This window comes from Aquarana catesbeiana, linkage group LG01 (assembly GCF_042186555.1).
Source record: "Aquarana catesbeiana isolate 2022-GZ linkage group LG01, ASM4218655v1, whole genome shotgun sequence".
NCBI classification, from domain to species: Eukaryota; Metazoa; Chordata; class Amphibia; order Anura; family Ranidae; genus Aquarana; species Aquarana catesbeiana.
In genome coordinates this window covers 501,865,624-501,884,697 of record NC_133324.1, presented here as the reverse complement: position 1 = coordinate 501,884,697, position 19,074 = coordinate 501,865,624, and the positions used below count along the sequence as shown (strand labels likewise).

General features: G+C 43.4%; 1 protein-coding gene across 9 annotated transcripts in view; it reads right to left on the bottom strand.

Moving 5' to 3' along the window:
• The window catches only part of MYO9B (myosin IXB), a 282,650-nt gene that overhangs the window by 214,839 nt on the left and 48,737 nt on the right, over positions 1–19,074 (bottom strand). For all 9 annotated transcript variants that reach the window (XM_073593007.1, XM_073592941.1, XM_073592970.1 and 6 more), the window contains exon 2: positions 12,637–13,518. In XM_073593007.1, coding sequence (XP_073449108.1) covers positions 12,637–13,464 — 828 coding nt within the window. In that variant the 5' untranslated portion in view covers positions 13,465–13,518. The remainder of the gene's footprint in view (positions 1–12,636; positions 13,519–19,074) is intronic.

The window sequence follows — 19,074 nt, the reverse complement described above, 5'->3', positions numbered from 1 at the left end:
AAAATAGTGGCAAATCTCGGGAAGCCTGTGCATTCCCTGTCACTTCCAATAGCACCCCAATCGCGGTGCAAATTTGTCTCGAATTGCCAGACGACAATCGCAGTAAAATTACGCAAACAGAATCACTGGACGCCTGCTGCCCAAAAGTAGGTTGGGCGACTGGCATCCCGTGATTCTCCTGCAATTGTCGCCCGACGAATCGCAGCAAAATTGCACCACGATTGATGTGCTATTGGAAGTGATGGGTATCGCACGGGCGTCCCATGATTTCCCGCTATTTCGAACTGTGGGCAGAATCACGCCGACTCCGCCCACGAATCGGAACGCCAAGATGCGAACGGAGCCTTAAGCCTGGAGGTCTTTCCCCCATCTCTCATTGGAAAAGTGAATTTAATTTAGATGTTACTTTCAGTTTTTTTTGTAAAGTATCAGAAACGTTCCCATTTGGCTTCCATTATTCCTACTTAAACAATTTGATGCACGGATGTCATCCTTTCATTAGAGCAATACAGATTGCCTTAGTTTATTTACCCTAAGGCAACCTCTGGCGGGTTAGCACTTCTGACTTTTTTTTTTTTTTCAACATTTTCTGGCAAGACAGCTCATCCATGCACTGGATGCATTGGCTTGCACTAAACAGGACAAATGTGTCGGTGGTGACAGAAGCGGTAGTCTTAGACTCTTATGAGGCACTCCAGCTACTCATCCATAGAGGCTCCTGAGCCATATTCTTTCACCCGAACTATGCATTCCACTATCAGAGTGTGGTGCAGAACCAGGGTAATTCCCCTAACTGATACTACCAAATGGTCCCCGACACTCCTCTATGGAATAATACAAATCTCTAGCACCTCCTCCATATTTCAGAGCCAGTCTAGGCAACTTATTTTTGGATGTTAATTTTGCACCTTTAGATGTATTGAAATTGAAGAACTTCCTGACAAATAGATATTTATTGCATTACAGTCAATTGTGCCATGCTTATGCTGCTCAGTTTCATCTAGCCTCTTTTGGTATAGTGACAGAGTATGGAGTCTCTCCTGCGTAGCTTGCCCAAGGCTCATCCCTCTCTGTACATAGCACTACAACAGCCTGCGCCACAGGGCCTAAATAAATGCAGAGCACAGTGGGATAATGACTGGGAGGATGTCTGGGATGACATGTTTTACCAACTGATTTCAGTCAGGGACAGGGCAATTTAAAATTCACTGCTACTAACTCACACCAGTTAGGCCCCTTTTACACGGGCTTTGCGATCAGGTCCACCTGTCAGTTTTTTAGGCGGACCTGATCGGATGCTCTATTCACATCTATGGAAAGGTGGATGTCAATGGTGACATGTCTGCTGACATCCGCCGATATCCAATCCGGTCTATCAAATCCAGACAGATGGAGACCCTATTTTCCATCTGTCACGGAACGTCCCACACTCCGCTTGAGTGCTTCCGTCATATACCACTTCCTCCCAGTCTGTATACAGATATCAGATATTCCAACCTCTCTGAGCAGAAAACAAGGCGACACTTGCTTTACTGCTAACATGGACTGTTTATTATGAATCAAAGTTACAAGACTTTATATGCTGCTGGAACCTCCTCTAACAATACAACTGTAACTTAATTAACATGAGCTAATTATCCAATTCTTTATACAGCCTAGGTGACTGAGACATGACCTTTCGCCCAGACTTGTGGTCACCGAGCTTCACACAGTTAATTAACACAAACAATGGGTGAAAAGACTCTTCGAGCCACACTAGACTTATTTACAATAAACACATTATGGCAGAATTGATGACATTAGCATTTAACAGTACGAGTCCCAACGGTATAAATCAGTCACCATTCTAATATGGCATATAAAGGGTTCCCAGAGTCTGTATGTTTTTGGGGGGACATGGAGCTGAATCCAAAGTAACACCAACCCCAGGGTCCCCAGGCATACAGCTCACAGAGAGCACCATTCCCCCAAATGCTAGGGCCCATAATCAAAAGGCAACAGGCCCGCACCCAGTCCTCTCCAACAGCCTCTGTCCCGGCAAGGTCCGTCACACCATCTGACTGGAGGATCGGATGAAAAACGGACAGGCGGTCCATTTTCATCCCATCTCACTATAGAGAAGAGCGGGGCTCTGACAGGTCCGTCTCCACTTACTGTGCAGAGACAGACCTGTTTAGAACCCCATTCTCCTCTATGGGAAGATCGGATGAAAACGGACCGCCTGTCCGTTTTTCATCCGAACCGCCAGACAGATGGAAAATAGGGTTTCCATCCGTCTCGATTTGATGGACATGAACGGATCGGATATCGGCAGACATGTCACCTGTCATCTGTCTGTTCAGCGGATAGATCCCCCGCTGAGCAAAGTGGAATCCGACAGATCGCCTGTGTGAAAGAGCCCTTAGGGTGAGAAGGTTCCCAGCTACTGTCTAGTGTCTGCTGGAGGTCCTTCAGCCTGAACGTGGAGTTTCTTCACATCTCCTGGACTTGTTCAGTAATTGATGCCTACTGGGCACAGGTTTTACATTCCATCCATGCAATAACAACTTTTCATGTTTACAGTGAGCAGCCTTCTGTGATTCTTTGTGGCTTTATATCTAGCTTGCCACTGTGCATGCATAGGATGGGTGATCGTACCACACGCATGTGAGGTATCGACACAAACCTCATAGTGAGAGCAATAATTTTCCTTTCCTTTTAATTGTCCTTTTCCACTTCATACATTTTTCAGATAGCTTACATATTTTTGCCACGTAATGTGTACACTGTATAATGCAGATAAGATGAAAAACACCTGACACCTACCATTTAAAAAAAAAACAAAAAAAAAAAATAAAACACACCACACAACATCCAGCCGCGGCAGCTGCCAGCCCCTCAGATTTAAAGTATTATCAAAGGCTTGTTGTTTAACAAAAAAATGAACATGTCGTCATACTCACTAGCTCTGTGCAGTGGTTTTGCACAGAGGAGCCCTGATCCTCCTCTTTTCGCTTCTCCTACTGGCGCTCCTGGCCCCTCCCTCCTGGCACCAGGGCAAGCGGCTTGCCATGGGGGCACCCAAGCAGGCTTGCTCTGTGTGTCCATTTACACACAAAGCCATGGCTCGGTTCCACCCCCTCTTTCTGCTCATTGGCTGTGATGGACAGCAGCATGAGCTAATGGCTCCCACTGCTGCCTCAGTCAACGAGGAGAGTCCCCAAAGAGCCAAGGCTGTCGTGCACATTGCTGGATTGTAATGGGGCTCATGTAAGTATTAGGGCTGCCTGCAGCAGGGATGGATGGTGTATTTGTGCCTTCCGCCTGTACCTAAACGCCAAAGCCTTACGCACCGATGATAAACAGCCAGTGTGCATGGGGCCTAAATTTCACGATATGCTGTGGTCAAATAGGACCGTAATAAGTAACCTCTAAAATAACCTGGAGAAGATGATTTAACTACTAAGGGCCAGTTCACACCACATGCAGTTCAGTGCTTTTTTTTCTGCATCAAAAACACATGGAAAGTAGGTTATATGGTTTTCAATGGCATAGTTTACACCAGTGCTTGCAGTTCCATAAAAAAAAAAAAACGCATAAAAAAAACGCACTGGAATGCAAGGAGGGGGAAAAAAGGAGGGAGGGAAAAAAAAATGCACTAGACTGCATCAAAAACACGCATGCAGAAAAGCATCTGGAACACGTTTATATGGCGTGAACTGGCCCTTATTGTCTCAAGTGCCCAGATATATCTTAAAGCAGAACTTTACCCATAACCTTTCGATTAAGGCTGCAACAAATGATTATTTTCATAATCGATTAGTTGACCTGATTAATCGGTTAATTACATTAAAAAGAAAATGTGTGGTGTATAAGTTAGTTAATATGTAAAGTTTAAAAAAAAAAAAAAAGGCAATTTATTCTTAACCACTTGAGCCCCGGACCATTATGCTGCCTAAGGACCAGAGGTCTTTTTCCAATTTGGCACTGCGTCGCTTTAACTGCTAATTGCGCGGTTATGCAATGCTGTACCCAAACGAAATTTGCGTCCTTTTCTTCCCACAAATAGAGCTTTCTTTTGATGGTATTTGATCACTTCTGCAGTTTTTATTTTTTGCGCTATAAACGGAAAAAGACCGAAAATTTTGAAAAAAAATGATATTTTCTACTTTTTGTTATAAAAAAAATCCAATAAACTCAATTTTAGTCATACATTTAGGCCAAAATGTATTCGGCCACATGTCTTTGGTAAAAAAAATGTCAATAAGCGTATATTTATTGGTTTGCGCAAAAGTTATAGCGTCTACAAACTAGGGTACATTTTCTGGAATTTACACAGCTTTTAGTTTATGACTGCCTATGTCATTTCTTGAGGTGCTAAAATGGCAGGGCAGTACAAAACCCCCCCAAATGACCCCATTTTGGAAAGTAGACACCCCAAGGAAATTGCTGATAGGCATGTTGAACCCATTGAATATTTATTTTTTTTGTCCCAAGTGATTGAATAATGACAAAAAAAAAAAAAAAAAAAAATATTTACAAAAAGTTGTCACTAAATGATATATTGCTCACACAGGCCATGGGCCTATGTGGAATTGCACCCCAAAATATATTCAGCTACTTCTCCTGAGTACGGGGATACCACATGTGTGGGACTTTTTGGGAGCCTAGCCGCGTATGGGACCCCGAAAACCAATCACCGCCTTCAGGATTTCTAAGGGTGTAACTTTTTGATTTCACTCTTCACTGCCTATCACAGTTTCGGAGGCCATGGAATGCCCAGGTGGCACAACCCCCCCCCAAATGACCCCATTTTGGAAAGTAGACACCCCAAGCTATTTGCTGAGAGGCATATTGAGTCCATGGAATATTTTATATTTTGACACAAGTTGCGGGAAAGTGACACTTTTTTTTTTTTTTTTTTTTTTTGCACAAAGTTGTCACTAAATGATATATTGCTCACACAGGCCATGGGCCTATGTGGAATTGCACCCCAAAATACATTTAGCTGCTTCTCCTGAGTATGGGGATACCACATGTGTGGGACTTTTTGGGAGCCTAGCCGCGTACGGGGCCCCGAAAACCAATCACCGCCTTCAGCGTTTTTAAGGGCGTGAATTTTTGATTTTACTCTTCACTGCCTAACACCGTTTCGGAGGCCATGGAATGCCCAGGTGGCACAAACCCCCCCCAAATGACCCCATTTTGGAAAGTAGACACCCCAAGCTATTTGCTGAGAGGCATGGTGAGTATTTTGCAGCTCTCATTTGTTTTTGAAAATGAAGAAAGACAAGAAAAAACTTTTTTTTTTTTTTCTTTTTTCAAATTTCAAAACTTTGTGACAAAAAGTGAGGTCTGCAAAATACTCACTATACCTCTCAGCAAATAGCTTGGGGTGTCTACTTTCCAAAATGGGGTCATTTGGGGGGGTTTTGTGCCACCTGGGCATTCCATGGCCTCCGAAACTGTGATAGGCAGTGAAGAGTGAAATCAAAAATTCACGCCCCTTAGAAAGCCTGAAGGCGGTGCTTGGTTTTCGGGGTCCCGTACACGGCTAGGCTCCCAAAAAGTCTCACACATATGGTATCCCCGTACTCAGGAGAAGCAGCAGAATGTATTTTGGGGTGTAATTTCACATATTCCCATGGCATGTTTGAGCAATATATCATTTAGTGACAACTTTGTGCAAAAAAAAAAAAAAAAAAAAAAAAATTTGTCTCTTTCCCGCAACTTGTGTCGCAATATAAAATATTCCATGGACTCGACATGCCTCTCAGCAAATAGCTTGGGGTGTCTACTTTCCAAAATGGGGTCATTTGGGGGGGTTTTGAACTGTCCTGGCATTTTATGCACAACATTTAGAAGCTTATGTCACACATCACCCACTCTTCTAACCACTTGAAGACAAAGCCCTTTCTGACACTTATTTTTTACATGAAAAAGTTTTTTTTTTTTTGCAAGAAAATTACTTTGAACCCCCAAACATTATATATTTTTTTAAAGCAAATGCCCTACAGATTAAAATGGTGGGTGTTTCATTTTTTTTTTTCACACAGTATTTGCGCAGCGATTTTTCAAACGCATTTTTTGGGGAAAAAACACACTTTTTTACATTTTAATGCACTAAAACACACTATATTGCCCAAATGTTTGATGAAATAAAAAAGATGATCTTAGACCGAGTACATGGATACCAAACATGACATGCTTTACAATTGCGCACAAACGTGCAGTGGCAACAAAATAAATACATTTTTAAAAGCCTTTAAAAGCCTTTACAGGTTACCACTTTAGATCTACAGAGGAGGTCTACTGCAAAAATTACTGCCCTCGATCTGACCTTCGCGGCGATACCTCACATGCATGGTGCAATTGCTGTTTACGTTTGACGACAGACCGCCGCTTGCGTTCGCCTTAGCGCAAGAGCAGGGGGCGACAGGGGTGCTTTTTTTTTTTTTTTTTTTTTTCTTTATTATTTTTTTGCTTTTTTATCTTATTTTTAAACTGTTCCTTTCATTTTTTTTTTTTTTAAATCATTTTTATTGTTATCTCGGGGAATGTAAATATCCCCTATGATAGCAATAGGTAGTGACAGGTACTCTTTTTTGAAAAAATTGGGGTCTATTAGACCCTAGATCTCTCCTCTGCCCTCAAAGCATCTGACCACACCAAGATCGGTGTGATAAAATGCTTCCCCAATTTCCCAATGGCGCTATTTACATCCGGCGAAATCTAAGTCATAAAATGCTCGTAGCTTCCGGTTTCTTAGGCCATAGAGGTGTTTGGAGCCACTCTTGTCTCTGATCAGCTCTATGGTCAGCTGGCTGAATCACCGGCTGCATTCTCAGGTTCCCTGTTGAGACAGGAGAGCCAGAGAAAAACACGGAAGACGGTGGGGGGGGGGGGGGCATTCCCTCCCACGGGTTGTAAAGGCAGTCTAGAGGCTAATTAGCCGCTAGGATTGCTTTTACATGAAAGCCGACCGCTGGCTGAAAAGAATGATACCAAGATGATACCTAAACCTGCAGGCATCATTCTGGTATAACCACTCAAAGTTGTGAATGGCGTACCTGAAGACAAAAAAATGGTTAACAATAAAGCACAGTAAACAATAAAGTATAAATAATTACATACCTGAAAAACAAACATGATAAAACATAATAACAATAACAATAACAATAAAACACTGCAGAATAGAATACAGTAAAAAAAGAGCAGAACAATAGAGAGAGAGAATAGAGAGAGAGAACAATAAAACGACAACTATTTTTTTTTATTTTATATATATTTTTTTTTTTTTTACACTTTTTTTGTAACTAACTTTTATAACTGTAACCGGTTCCAGGTTCGGGTCTCTCAAAATGCGATGGCATCTTGGGAGACCCTGTGAAAGTGTGCCTAGTCTGTGCAATGCTGTACCCTACGCTAATACTCAACTAGTGTATGGTAGCGTTCAAAACATTCACCAATGCAAAGACCAGGATTGTCAGGACAGAAGGGACAATAATAGTGGGTGTCACGCCTATATCCGCGTTTGCTGCAGACACAACATCTTTTTGGGGGGGGTTCGTTGGGTAGGGGTACTCGGGAGCACATAAAAATGCCTCTCATGCAGCCGACTGCATTTCGTTGGGGGATGTGAATGGGGGAAGTACGGGCGCTGCAGAAGTGGTGGGTTCCCAATTAGGATTGGCGAATGCAGCAGGAAGGGCACTATGGGCACGACGGGCCTGTGTTTGTCTTTTTGGTGGCAGCGGGACACTACTTGTGCTTGTCACCTCACCAGCTTGAACTGCACTTATGGGACTCGCCACGTCACCAAGTGTTACTGCAGTGCTGGTTTGACTACGACCGGGGTGTACTAGGCCGCTGGTGCTTGCCAGTTCAATAAAAAGCTTCCAAAAAAACTGTTAGCGATCGCAGGGATCAGGCCTGACTCTGCAAACGCTGCAGTTATGCGTTTAGTGTTTTGTAAGTGACAGTGATCGATCGATACTGCACTTGGGTGGGCTGGACTGGGCCGGGCGGAGGGGCAAAACGCAGGTGCTAGCAGGTATCTGGGTTGATCCCGCTAACACTGCGTTTTTGGGAACCCTAAACTGCTGGGGACGCTAGTATAGATCTGATCTGATCGGATCAGATATTGATCCGTTCAGATACTATACCACTAAAGGAGGCGTATGCTGCGTGCGTGGGTGTTAGTGGTACTGGCGCTAACCTGACGCTGCCTGGGGCCGGTGCTTGCTAGTTCACCAAAATGCTACCAAAAAAACTGTTAGCGATCGCAGGGATCAGGCCTGACTCTGCGAACGCTGCAGTTATGCGTTTAGTGCCTTGTAAGTGTCAGTGATCGATCGATACTGCACTTGGGTGGGATGGGCTGGGCCGGGCGGAGGGGCACAACGCAGGTGCTAGCAGGTATCTGGGCTGATCCCGCTAACACTGCGTTTTTGGGAACCCTAAACTGCTGGGGACGCTAGTAAAGATCTGATCGGATCAGATATTGATCCGATCAGATACTATACCACTAAGGGAGGTGTACGGTGCGTGCGTGGGTGTTAGCGGTACTGGCGCTAACCTGACGCTGCCTGGTGCTTGCTTGCCAGTTCACCAAAATGCTACCAAAAAAACTGTTAGCGATCGCAGGGATCAGGCCTGACTCTGTGAACGCTGCAGTTATGCGTTTAGTGTTTTGTAAGTGACAGTGATCGATCGATACTGCACTTGGGTGGGCTGGGCGGAGGGGCAAAACGCAGGTGCTAGCGGGTATCTGGGCTGATCCCGCTAACACTGTGTTTTTGGGAACCCTAAACTGCTGGGGACGCTAGTATAGATCTGATCAGATCAGATATTGATCCGATCAGATACTATACCACTAAGGGAGGCGCATGCTGCGTGCGTGGGTGTTAGCGGTACTGGCGCTAATCTGACGCTGCCTGGGGCGACGCATATCACCGCCGGGCGATCAGGGGGCTAAACCTTTATTAGGTAATAAACGGCGGGTGCCCTGACACTATAAAAAATAAACGAACTAACCTGCGTCACCCGTAACGGTTATACGGTGATCAGTGGTGAAAGGGTTAACTAGGGGGCAATCAAGGGGTTAAAACATTTATTAGGTAGTATATGGGGGTCCCTGTCACTATAAAACGCTGACGGCGAACCTAAATATTTACCTCACTAACTAGCGTCACCAGCGACACTAATACAGCGATCAGAAAAATGATCGCTTAGCAACACTGGTGACAGGGGGTGATCAAGGGGTTAAAACTTTATTAGGGGGGGTTAGGGGGGTACCCTAGACCTAAAGGGGGGTGATACTCACTGTCCCAACACTGTAACTGTCACAAACTGACACTATGCAGTAATCAGAAAAAAAAAAAAAAAAAAAAAAAAAAAACCTGCTGGTGTCAGTTTGTGACAGGGGGGGGGGGGGGGTGATTGGGGGGGGATCGGGGGGCGATCGGGGGGGGGATCGGGGTGTTTTGTATGCCTGGCATGTTCTACTGTGTGTGTGTGTGTTGTGCACTCACATTGATGTCTTCTCCCCTCGGCGCTGGAACGGAAAATACCGAGCCGAGGGGAGATGACATCATTTCCTTTGCTGCTGTTTAGCATACAGCAGCAAAGGAGTGTTCCCATTGGCCGGCGGCGATCGCGAGGGGGGGGCCACGAACGGATGGCCTCCCCCTCATCTCGGATCGCCGGGGAACAGAACGGGACCGCTTCGGGCACCGGGGGGGGGTCCGATCGGACCCCCCACCCGCGAGAGGCAAATCACGTACATGTACGTGATTTTGCCTGCCCGTGCCGCCTTGCCGACGTAAATCGGCGTTAGGCGGTCCTTAAGTGGTTAATTATCTATATGCAGTGGTAAATATGGTATAAAAAAACAACTATATGCTGGCCATAGAAAAAAAATGTCTTCCTTCAAAAAAATAAAAAAGCCATTTTAAGAACATTTGTTCGATTTTCTAATCATTAGTGGGGTCAAATCGACGTTCGTTTTCAACCACAGTGACGGGAAAATTTAGAAATAAAAAACCTCTAGGTCAAAGAAATTTTCAGATTTCCAGTGTATGTGGTTTTTCGTTTAGAAAAGCAAGTGAAAATTTCAAACAACATTCTTTCATTTGACAAATGTACAAAGACTTTTCATATGAATATTCTCGTCTGAAAAATTGATCCGTGTGGCCAGCATAAGGCTCATTACACACCTATGCAGTTTGCTTTTGATCAGTTTCTGCAGCGCTTTTTGCTGTGCGTTTTGATTTTTGTGCACATGATTTTGCTGCGATTTGTGTCTTGTATTTTTTTATGCTTTTTGTTTTGTCCAATTTGTTGTTGGGCAGATTAAAAAACACAAACTGCTGCAAAAACACACTACATGCTTTTCTGCAGCTTCTCCATTGAAGTATATTGAACCAAAAAAGCATCATTTTGCATTAAAAAAAAGTCCTTGACACTTTCCAAATACGCAGCAGCTGAAAAAAGCATAGATGTGAACGTGTCCCAAAAGAAACCACGTTAAATGAACTGTAGTGTGTTTCTGCAAAAAGCGCATAGGTGTGAACCAGGCCTAGGATCTTTAGTAACAGCTGCATGCTTATTTTGTATCATATATATATATATATATATATATATATACACACACACACACACACACACACACACACACACATATATATATATATACACACATATACATACATACATACACATACAGTGGGGACAGAAAGTATTCAGACCCCCTTACATTTTTCACTCTGTTATATTGCAGCCATTTGCTAAAATCATTTAAGTTAATTTTTTCCTCATTAATGTACACACAGCACCCCATACTGACAGAAACACAGAATTGTTGATATTTTTGCAGATTTATTAAAAAAGAAAAAAACGGAAATATCACATGGTCCTAAGTATTCAGACCCTTTGCTGTGACACTCATATTTAACTCAGGTGCTGTCCATTTCTTCTGATCATCCTTGAGATGGTTCTACACCTTCATTTAAGTCCAGCTGTGTTTGATTATACTGATTGGACTTGATTAGGAAAGCCACACACCTGTCTATACAAGACCTTACAGCTCACAGTGCATGTCAGAGCAAATGAGAATCATGAGTTCAAAGGAACTGCCTGAAGAGTGGTGAGAGAGGTAAAGAAGAACCCAAAGATCACTGTGGCTGAGCTCCAGAGATGCAGTCGGGAGATGGGAGAAAGTTGTAGAAAGTCAACCATCACTGCAGCCCTCCACCAGTCGGGGCTTTATGGCAGAGTGGCCTGACGGAAGCCTCTCCTCAGTGCAAGACACATGAAAGCCCGCATGGAGTTTGCTAAAAAAAACACCTGAAGGACTCCAAGATGGTGAGAAATAAGATTCTCTGGTCTGATAAAACCAAGATAGAACATTTTGGCCTAAATTCAAAGCAGTATGCGTGGAGAAAACCAGACACTGCTCATCACCTGTCCAATACAGTCCCAACAGGGAAACATGGTGGTGGCAGCATCATGCTGTGGGGGTGTTTTTCAGCTGCAGGCTCAGGACGACTGGTTGCAATCGAGGGAAAGATGAATGAGGCCAAGTACAGGTATATCCTGGATGAAAAACTTCTCAGGAGTGCTCAGGACCTCAGACTGGGCCGAAGGTTTACCTTCCAACAAGACAATGAACCTAAGCACACAGCTAAAATAACGAAGGAGTGGCTTCACAACAACTCCGTGACTGTTCTTGAATGGCCCAGCCAGAGCCCTGACTTTAAACCCAATTGAGCATCTCTGGAGGGACCTAAAAATGGCTGTCCACCAACGTTTACCATCCAACCTGATAGAACTGGAGAGGATCTACAAGTAGGAATGGCAGAGGTTCCCCAAATCCAGGTGTGAAAAACTTGTTGCATCTTTCCCAAAAAGACTCATGGCTGTATTAGATCAAAAGGGTGCTACTACTAAATACTGAGCAAGGGGTCTGAATACTTTAGGACCATGTGATATTTCAGTTTTTCTTATTTATTAAATCTGCAAAAAATGTCAGCAATTCTGTGTTTTTCTGTCAATATGGGGTGCTGTGTGTACATTGAGGAAAAAAAATGAACATAAATGATTCTAGCAAATGGCTGCAATATAACAGAGGGAAAAATTTAAGGGGGTCTGAATACTTTCCATCTCCACTGTGTGTGTGTGTATGTATGTATATGTGTATGTATGTGTATGTATATATATATATATATATATATATATATATATATATAGCAATGTGTAAATTTAAAATTCACACATTTTTTTAAATTAAATAAAATGTGTGAATCTTGGACGAAAGTTGTGTGAATATTGTATGAAAAAAATGTATAAGTAGCCCCAAAACAGCAAAATCTTTCACTGCAGTATTGCAGTTTTAAGAAGGAAATTAGATTTTGAGACAACTTAAAAGAAAAGGGTTGGCCACAAAATATTTCTGCTGAAACGTTACATCTGATGGCTACAAAACACGATTAAATTGATATGAATGGCTTACAATCAAAATAATCTATTAAAAAAAAGTGGTAGAAGGGGAAAAAAAAAAAAAACAGAGGATTTCAAGTGAAAGATTATAATTAAAAAGCCACAGTATATAAAAGGAAAGGCTGTGTATGAGTGAGCACTTTTATACAACAGTTTTACCTCAAGAACAGGTCCAGCTCCAAGTATGGTCCTCTCAACACCACTAGCATATCCTTTCTGACTCAGTGCCGTCAAACAGTGTATTAAAAAATTGGTACTTTGTGTCTTTCCAGAGCCACTTTCACCAGATATGACTATGCACTGGTTGACTTTCTTCTTCAACATTGTATGGTAGGACACATCCGCAATAGCAAAAATGTGAGGCTCCAGCTTGCCCAACTGGTGATTATCATACATTTTGACATATTTTGGATTATAGATGGGTAAAAATTTGAATGGGTTGATGGCTATAAGGATACTTCCTGCATATGTATAGATCTTGTGCTTTAGGAAACGGGTTTTAAGGTTTCCCAAGATGGCAGACTCTGTTAGTTTGGGCAAGTTACACAAATCGTTATAATCCTCTTGAGATCGAGGGAGAAAGCCCCGCTCCACAAGCCTCCTGGCTTTTTCCTCTTCTGAAACAAGGGACAGATGGACATACTTAATGGTCCCATCCTTGTTCTTCTCTTGTAAAAGAAAATAGTACCCTTCTGCCTGTGGATGCCTGTCCAAAGCCTTACGTGGCCAGAGAAGAACTCTTTGGACAGGGGAGTCATTGGGATCTAGTACCCACTCCTCTCCTCCAGACTCCTTCACCTCGGCCAGAACATAGGTTTTGGAAGTTTCAAGTGCCAGAGCAGCAACTGCATTCTTGATTACATCTGAGGCCAATGAATCTTTTGTGGCCAGAACAGTGCAACAGTTTGAGTCCTCTCGAGAGAGCTGAGGATAAATGAATAGGTTGTAAGACGCCTTCTCAAGTTCAGGGTCATTTTTTAAACTCATTCTGTGCTTGTCCTGAATCCAACATGCCGTGCATCAAACAGCTGCATTCACCAACTGAAAAGGAGAAACAAATGTAACTATGTGTCTGGCTATTCACAAAACAAATCTTTAACACATTTTTTTTTTTTTTTTTTTAATAATGAAATACAGTAAATGCCTTTGAAAAATAAATACCGGATGTGATAATACATAGGCAGATTTCTCTAAAGTGACTCTTACACAATCATAACAATTAAATGGTCCACACATGCTAAAATATTATTGTTCATTTTCAAACAATTGGCTAATGGGGCAGACATAGTTGCAGCACAGTTGTTATCCAATTCTAATACACACGTGTAGATCAGTGGTTCTCAACCTTTTAGTGCCGTGACCCCTTGATAAAATTACCCAAGTTTCCTCACCCTCTTTTCCTTTCCCTTCCATGTATTCTCTATTTTTATTCCTTCTTACGCCATGGGGGTGGGGGGGAATGGGATGAGTGGCAGTGCTGGCAGGGAGTTGGGATGAGTGGCAGTGCTGTGGGGAGTTCTGATCAACCAACTTAGGTGCTCTTGATCAAGGTCATCCGCTGATCTGAGAACTGTAGTGGGGACTTTTAATGGCAACTCTAATCAAAAGCAGTTACACCTATGCCGAAATCAGGAGATAGGGTCTCCTCCAGCCCCTCCCACTTCACATTCCTCACCAGTCAACTGACCTCTAGTCTCTGCCCCCCACCCATGCTGTGAACTGAATGAGCGGCTAGGAAGAGGCTGAGTGGGCAGCCGCGGGCTCCAGGGACAGCCCTGCTGGGTGGCCGCAAAAAGGCTGGGAGAGTGGTACAGGCTTCAGTAACAGCCCAGGATTTGGTGACCCATGGCAAATCTTCATTCGACCCCCGAGGGGGTCCCGACCCCAGGTTGAGAACCACTGGTGTAGATAAACCCCTGCTTCGACTTTTCAACACTGGAATGGTTTAGATGAGAATGAAGATTTTACTTAATTAGCAATTGATAACACCTAGAATTCAAATTATTGTAATGAATATATTGGTAACAGAGGTAGTTTTGATAATTTAATTGATCCCATCCCACTCTAGGTATTAAAGGGGTTGTAAAGGTAAAAATTTTTTCACCTTAATGCATTCTATGCATTAAGGTAAAAAAACTACTGACAATACCGCCGCCCCCAGCCCCCCCGTTTTACTTACCTGACCCCTCGAAAGTCGGCTGCTCGTTCCCGACATCCATTCCGCTGCTCAGCCTGGCCGCTGATTGGCTACAGTGGATGGATTGAAAGCAGCGCAGCCATTGGCTCGCACTGCTGTCAATCACATCCAATGACGCGGCGCGCTGGGGGGCGGGACTGAGTGATACAGCGAGCGGCTATAGCCGCCGGCCGTATCACGGGAGCGCGCCCGCAACAACTAACCACCATGCGAGGGAGCTTGCATTGAGGTGGTTAGTTCTTGTGGGGAGGAGCTGAAACAGCCGCCGAGGGACCCCAGAAAAGCAGGTTCGGGGCCACTCTGTGCAGAACGAGCTGCACAGTGAAGGTAAGTATAACATGTTTGTTATTTTTAAAAAATAAAAAAATTACCTTTACAACCCCTTTAACTGTAGTCTGAACCTGTCATAACTGTCGGCTGTTTCCAATTTCCCCACAACAGACCGCAATAAACATCTGAACATGGTGGTTCAAAATCTGAACGTTGACCCACCTCTTTCCGTCCCTCGTGATTATCTAAAGATGCTGTGCATCACATTATGGACCTCTACTGTGCTATGGGAAGCAAGAGGACCATGTCAAAGCTTTGATTTTAGAGCTCCAGTGTTCAGGGGACTCTAACAACTAAACGATACATGGTGCCATCTGTATTTCATATCTGCAATCTCTTTACCATGAATCCCAACACAAGCCCAAACTTTTTTTTTTTTTTTTTTTTAAAGCATTGGCCACAGAGAAAAGAATAGATCCTCTTTTGTGTCCCCACTGTAGAGATTCCCCCCCCCCCAATTCCTGTTGGTATCAGTGTCACTATTATGATCATTGTAAATATGAACTTGAGTATAACAGCTTTGATTATAACTATTAGTATCACCATTAGTAGCATTAGAATACCAGCATTGGGTCTATCATAAGTACAATCACGAGTGGACTTTTTTCACTTTTTTTTGTGGGCACATGAAACGTGCATGTGCATTATGTGGGCACATGAAATACAGTTTTCATGTGTAAACTGTATGTTGCTAACATCTATGTTATGTGTACCAAGTTAATCACTGTTTCGATATATATTTGGAGATGAGGTGGTATTTAAAAAGGGACAGCGCACTAAGTTGTTTGACCTAATGTATAATAGACCCAAAGCTATATGATGATACAATCTTAACTAACCCAGGCAATCCATGAGGCCCTTCCACTACATAGTGGATGGTAGATCTAAAGAAATGTGTACAATTAGTTCTATAGTTTATGGCCAGCTTGAGGCGCTCTATTTTTAGACATGTGAGCCAACTCTCAAACTTTATTGGACTCAACTGTGTAAAAGTCACTTTTTGTACAATAAAAACACTTGTCTTTGAATGTAAGCTTTGAGTTGCAACAAAAGCACTATGGTGCTGAATGTAATGGTATCCACATGCCAACAGCATGTGTTGAATTTAATTTTTACACATACTGGTATGTTTAATTTGCTTTAAAACTTTTATACACCGCAGATTTCTAAATAGCTTCAAACATTCACACATTAGTAAGCAAATCAACTATTTAATTCGTGTGAAAACCTAGTTTGCAGCATGACAGTGGGATTTGAAAATCAGGTTTGCCAAGCTGTGTTGAGAAGAAGACTCATTCTGCAAGGCAAGGTCGGTGATATCAGGGCATTCCAAGCCACATTTACAGTAGGAAGCCATTTTGTAAATGGCTCCTTTCAGTAAACCCAGAAAAATATGCCTGTTCCTTGGGAGGTTTACAATTGAGGAAGGGTACAGTTGCCACAGACTAAAGATGCATTACAGTGAAAGGAGAGTGGTATAGACAGAATATGACACAGTCACAATGAACAAAGGAAAAAAGGGGTATGTATATTAGACATGGCACTAAAGTTGCTGAATCCAATTGTGAATCTAAAAGCAATGTTGATAAAAATATTTAATCATATTATTAACAGGCTTATTAAACTTTGAGAAATGTTTACATAATAATCTAATAATCTGTCACAGAACAGTTTACACCAGTCTATCGCAAAACCTTTCACCCAAGAACTTTGCCCCTCCATCTTCTCCCTGGCTTCCTCTGGGTACTGGGACTTCAGCCATCCCCCCCCCCCAGCGGGAGAAGAGTGGAGGGCAGCCGACAGTACTGCAAGGGGAGGGAGGGGGGGGGGGGACCAGGGGAGCACACAAGGAGGCTGAGCAGCCAAAAGAAGAGAAGGAAAGGGACAGACAAATAAGAATACCGAAACCCTTTCCTCCTGCAGCAGCAGAAGCAGCACGTCAGAGGGAGGGAGAGGTGGCTTTCAGCAGCTGCAGGAGGAAAGGGGATCAGTAAATGTCCCACCTCCTGTTCAAGTTTCAAGGGTCAGCAGGGAAGGATTGCGGTCTACCCATCACCTACTCACGATTGATGTGTAGAATGCAATCGATGGGTTTCCGACCCCACTGTAGAAGGAAGATGCCTATACTTAGTTATTCTCATGGCGTTCTGGACCAGTCACATGATCGTCTCCCAGCAGCCAGCTTCAGGGGAGAAGAGGGACAGTCAACAACTGATGCCCCATAGTAAGCCTATGGGAGACATCACCACCCAGGCATTCCATCTGTTGTCGGCACTCTTTCCCCCATCTCCCTCGAAGTTGGCCACTGGGGATATCATGTGACCAGAGCACACTGGGAATAGTTCAGTATATGCATCTTCCTTTTACAGGGTAGTTAGTAGAGGTGTTAGAAGGTGAGTGCAAGTAGTTTTAAGCTTGGTTAGTTCCAGCCTGGAATTCTACTTTAACCATTTCAGCCCCGGAAGGATTTACCCACGTCCTGACCAAGTCCTTTTTTGCGATATGGCATTGCGTTGCTTTAACTGACAATTGTGGTCATGCCACGTTGTACCCAAACAAAATTGACGTTCTTTTTTTCCCCCCACAAATAGAGCTTTCTTTTGGTGGTATTTGATCGCCTATGAAAATATTAATGCCAAAATGTCACAATTTCTGACAAGTTATGCAAACTTGAGCACAACTGTATGGAAACGGTGTTCAAACGGCACGTGAGGTATTGCCGTGGTCATTAGAGGGAGAGCAATAATTCTAGCACTAGACCTCCTCTAACTCTAAATAGGTAACCTGTAAAAAAAATGTAAAGCATCGCCTATGAAGATCTTTAAATACCGAGGTTTGTCGCCATTCCACGAGCGTGGAGATTAAAGCATGACATGTTAGGTATCCATTTACTCGGTGTAACATCTCTCAAGGGGTTATAAACCCTTAAGGTTTTGTCACCTTAATGCATTCTACGCACTAAGGTGAAAAACGCGTGTAATGCAGCAGCCCCCAGAGCCCCCCTTGCTTACGTGAACCCGGTCTTTCCAGTGACAGGGACGAGCACACCAGCTCCAGCCAGTGTCCTGGGTCACGACTGGATAGATTGATAGCAGTGCAGCCACTGGCTCTTGCTGCTGTCAATCAGATCCAATGACGCGGGGGGGGGGGACTGCAGAGTCCTGCTGTCTGTGTCAATGGATGCAGCAGGACACAGGAACGCACCCGCACAAGTGCCCCGAGAGAGAGCGGCTCTCCAACGGGGCACTCGAGAAGAGGAGGATCCAGGAGCGCCACTGAGGGACCCCAGAAGAGCAGGATCGGGGCCACTCTGTTCAAAACCAACTGCACAGAGGAGGCAAGTATGACGTTTTTTTTTTTCATTTTTTTTTTTTTTTTTTTAAAACTAACCTTTACATATCCTTTCACATTATACAAAAAAATTGGGCTAACTTTTTTTTTTTTTTTTTTTTATTAAAAAAAAACAAAAAACTGTAAAGTGTATTTTTTCCCCAAAAAATTGCCCTTGTAAAAGCACTGCACAAATACAGTGCGACATAAAATATTGCAACAATCTTCATTTTATTCTCCAGGGTCTCTGCTAAAAAAAATATATATAGATATAATAATATTTGGGGGTTCTAAGTAATTTCCTAGCAAAAAATACTGGTTTTTTTTGTGTAAATAATGGCAGAAATAGGCCTGGTCCTTAAAGTGTTACTAAACTCAGGCTACTGTATTCACGAAATCTGGTCTCCCACAATACACAGACAATGGAAAAGCAATCATTTTAGTAAATATAAACTGCTAAATAACTTTTCTCATCAGCAGTATATAGCAGTCTTGTGAGTTCTATCAGTTCCTGGTGAAGCCTGTAGGAGTTTTCATACTGCACTGAACTGTACTATGATGCTGTAGGGCTCCTGACCCTCTGTCTGGACAATATTGATTGGCCCTCTCCCAAGGGGGGAGGGGGGGGGGGGGAGACAGCTCTCTAGCAATACACACCCAAACTGAGCATGTGCAGCCCAACGCCAAAGGCTCTGTCTTAGCCTGTCCAGGGGCACAGTACAGGGAGGGGAGGATCTGTG